At 50.1% G+C, this 3,399-nt stretch overlaps 1 protein-coding gene across 2 annotated transcripts in view; it reads right to left on the bottom strand.

The window, feature by feature from the left end:
• Positions 1-249: 249 nt before the first annotated feature.
• Positions 250-3,399, bottom strand: part of LOC125488351 (beta-adrenergic receptor kinase 1-like) — a 3,996-nt gene continuing 846 nt past the window's right edge. The window contains exons 2-4 of one of the 2 annotated variants that reach the window (XM_048621344.1): positions 2,684-2,716; positions 727-840; positions 250-482 (exon numbers count right to left, since the gene is read on the bottom strand). In XM_048621344.1, coding sequence (XP_048477301.1) covers positions 363-482; positions 727-840; positions 2,684-2,716 — 267 coding nt within the window. In that variant the 3' untranslated portion in view covers positions 250-362. Of the gene's footprint in view, positions 483-726; positions 841-2,683; positions 2,812-3,399 lie in introns of both variants that reach the window. The other variant, XM_048621343.1, reaches the window with a different exon arrangement.

Here is a 3,399-nt window from a genome sequence, read left to right as displayed (position 1 = left end):
TTGTATTTATTTCCTCTCCTTGTCTTTGACTCTAAAGACTGATGGAATTTACACAGAGAGAGAGAGAGATTCCCTCTTTAAACAGGGTCCCTGACAGAGAGAGAGTGAGAGAGAGAGAGAGGCTCCCTTTAAACAGGGTCCCTGACAGAGAGAGAGAGCGCGAGAGAGAGAGGCTCCCTCTTTAAGCAGGGTCCCTGATGAATTTTTCAGTGAAGAAGTGTAGGATAAACTACTCTCGAGCCAGATTCCTGGAGTGAGAATTTGTTTTATTAGATTCTGTAAGGCAGTGAGTGTGTGTGCGAGACTGATAGGGGTTAGTGAGAGAGTTTGGGTTTGAATGGTTCAGCAGGGTTAGCACACCCTCAGGAGTGGTCTGAGCTGATGTCTAGGAAGCTGACACTGGTGACGTGCTGACGTCGGAGCTGCGTTCCTGAGTGAGGGCTACGTAACTCCTTCCTCCACTGATAATACTCTGGGTAACTCTGTGTGAGGGGACAGAGAGAGAGTCAGGGTGGGGAGAGAGAGAGAGAGTCAGGGTAGGAAAAGAGAGAGTGAGTGTGTCAGGATAGAGAAAGAGAGAGAGAGAGGACAGTGAGAATGTGACAGGAGGAGATTGAGAGAGAGAGATGGAGACGGAGGGAGTATAGGAGTGAGTTTGGGGTGAGGCGGGTCCGGGCTGTTTACAGATGGGCTGATAGAGAGAGAAAAGGAATAATTTATACTCACATCGAATTTCAGGATCATTGCATCCTTCCCCCGCACTTGGAGCCGAAGCGAGGACCTGTCCTTCATGTTGAGGTCAGTTACAGCCTCAATGTCTGACAACCTGAGCATCTCACACTGGGGAGAGAGATTACCATCAGGTCAGTGCAGGGAAGGGGGTGGGAGAGAGATAGAGGCAGAGAGGGCCTAACATCAGTCAGTGTTGACGAGAGAGAGAGAGACAGATATAGAGAAAGAGGGAGGGAGACAGAGACAGAAGTGGTGGGGGAAGAGAAAGAGAAACAGAGACAGAAAAACAATAAGAGAGACAAAGACAGAAATGGAAAGGTAGAGAGAGGGGGAGGCGGCAGAGAATTGGGGAGACACAGAGACATCCCTTTTCCCCCATATCCCTGTACCCCGTTTCTAACCAAATAACCATCCAATGCCCCTTTGTGAATGCCTCAATTGAACCTGCCTCCCCCACATTTCCAGACAGTCCATTCCACAGCCTAACCACTCACTGGGTGAGAAAGATTTGACTCTCATCACCCTTGCTTCATTTGCACATCACCTTAAATCTGTGGCCCTCTCATTCTTGTTCCTTTTACGATGGGGAACAGATTCTCCCTTTCGACACTCCAGCCCCTGCTCATGATTTTGAAAACCCACTATTAGATGTCCATCTCAACCACCTCTCTAAGGAGAACGGTCCCCAACTTCTTCAATCTATCCTCATCGCTGAAGTTTCTCAGCTTTGGAACCATTCTTATAAAATGCTCCTGCACTCTCTCCAATATATTCACATCCTTCCTATAAAGTGGGAGCCCACAACTGCACACAACACTCCAGCTGAGATCCAGCAAGTGTCTTTATACGTTCAACATCACTTCCTTGCCCTTGTGCACTATGCCCATGTTAATAAATCCGAGGACACTGCATGCTTCCTGCTCTCTCCACTTGTCCTGCTACCTTCAATGCTCTGTGCATATGTACAGCCAGATCCCTCTGCTCCAGCACCACATTTAGAATTTTACTGCCCTATTTTAGTTTGTCTTTCACTGTTCCTCCAAACAAACAATCACCTGAAATCTCTCTGAATTGAGTCTCTTCTGCACCTATGCCCCACTCCACCAATGTCCTTTTGGAGTTGCACACAGGTACAGTTCTTCAAAGTTTAGCATCATCTGCTAACTCTGAAACCGACCCTTCACACCAAGACCGAGTTATCAAGCGATTGAAAAAAAAACAGACTTCAGCCCCGCTACTCAGGGAGGACTGAGGGGGGGAGGGAGCGAATGAGAGACAATGGGCCACTGAGTTCAACGTCTGCTATGAGGGAGCAGGCCATCATTAAAGGAAATGTAACTCACCACTTAGAAAACCGCAGGGTGTTGGGATGGGGTCAGCACTGGGTCGGTTGGGGGGTGTCAGCACGGGGGAGGGGGGAGGGTCAGCATGGGAGGGGTGTAGGGTCAGCACGGGAGTGGGGGAGGATCAGTATCGGGGGGGGAGGGTCAGCACGGGGGGGGGGATAGGGTCAGCACGGGGGGGGGAAGGGGAGGTCACTGGGTAGGGTCCTTATTGAGGACAGAGAGTCTGAGAGATTGAGAAAGAAAGGTTGGGGTTTGAGACGCTGGAATTGATAGAGAGAGAGTGAAAGAGCAAGAGATACGAATAGAAAATGATAGAGGGAGTGAGAGATGAAAAATTAGGTAGTGGATTAAGACTGAGACAGAGTGAGACTGACGGAGAGGGAGAGAGAGTGTGGGATAGAGAGATTGAGACAGAGGGAGGGGGGTGTGGGACAGGGAGAGTGAGACTGAGGGAGAGGGAGTGTCAGGGTGTGCTGGAGAGAGTGGGACTGAGGGTGAGGGGGAGAGACAGGGCGTAGTGGAGGGAGTGGGGGTGAGGGTGAGGGGGAGAGACAGGGTGTAATGGAGGGAGTGGGACATGCAGAGGATAATAATTTCATTCTCACCCGATGTTCTCCTTTCTTCTTCCACTTGAGTTTCTGAGGGTAGAGGTAAAAATAACAGCGAGTGCCCAGGGGATTATCCAGGAGGTTCACATAACCATGCATGATGCACCTTCTACACAGCTGAGGGTCTAAATGAGAGACAACACTGTCAGAGAGAGAGAGAGTGAAACAGTTGGAGAGAGAGAGACCAAAACAGAGAGAGAGAAATAGTCGGGCAGAGAAAGAGTGAGCAACAGTTACAGCAAAAGAAACAGTGGGAGAGAGAGAGAGAGAAAAACTAAGACTCATTTTTTAAATTCACACACAGGAAGTGGGTGTCACTGCCTGGGCCCAGCATTTCTTGCCCCGTCCCTAGTTGCCCCCCCCTTGAGAAGATGGGGGTGAGCTGCCTTCTTGAACCACTGCAGTCCATGTGCTGTGGGTTGACCCACAATGTCCCTTAGGGAGGGAATTCCAGGGATTCTGACCCAGTGACACTGAAGGAATGGGGATATATTTCCAAGTCAGGATGGGGAGTGGCTCAGAGGGGAACTTGCAGGGGGGTGGTGTTCCCATGTATCTGCTGCCCCTTGTCCTTCTGGATGGAAGTGGGTCGTGGGTTTGGAAGGTGCTGCCTGAGGATCTTTGGTGAATTTCTGCAGAGCATCTTGTAGATGGTACACACTGCTGCGACTGAGCGTCAGTGGGGGAGGGAGTGGGATGTTTGTGGATGTGGT

This window comes from Rhincodon typus, unplaced genomic scaffold (genome assembly GCF_021869965.1).
Source record: "Rhincodon typus isolate 14 unplaced genomic scaffold, sRhiTyp1.1 hic_rhity00000531, whole genome shotgun sequence".
NCBI lineage: Eukaryota > Metazoa > Chordata > Chondrichthyes > Orectolobiformes > Rhincodontidae > Rhincodon > Rhincodon typus.
The sequence above is the reverse complement of the archived record's forward strand: the minus strand, read 5'-3'. Positions and strand labels throughout refer to the sequence as shown.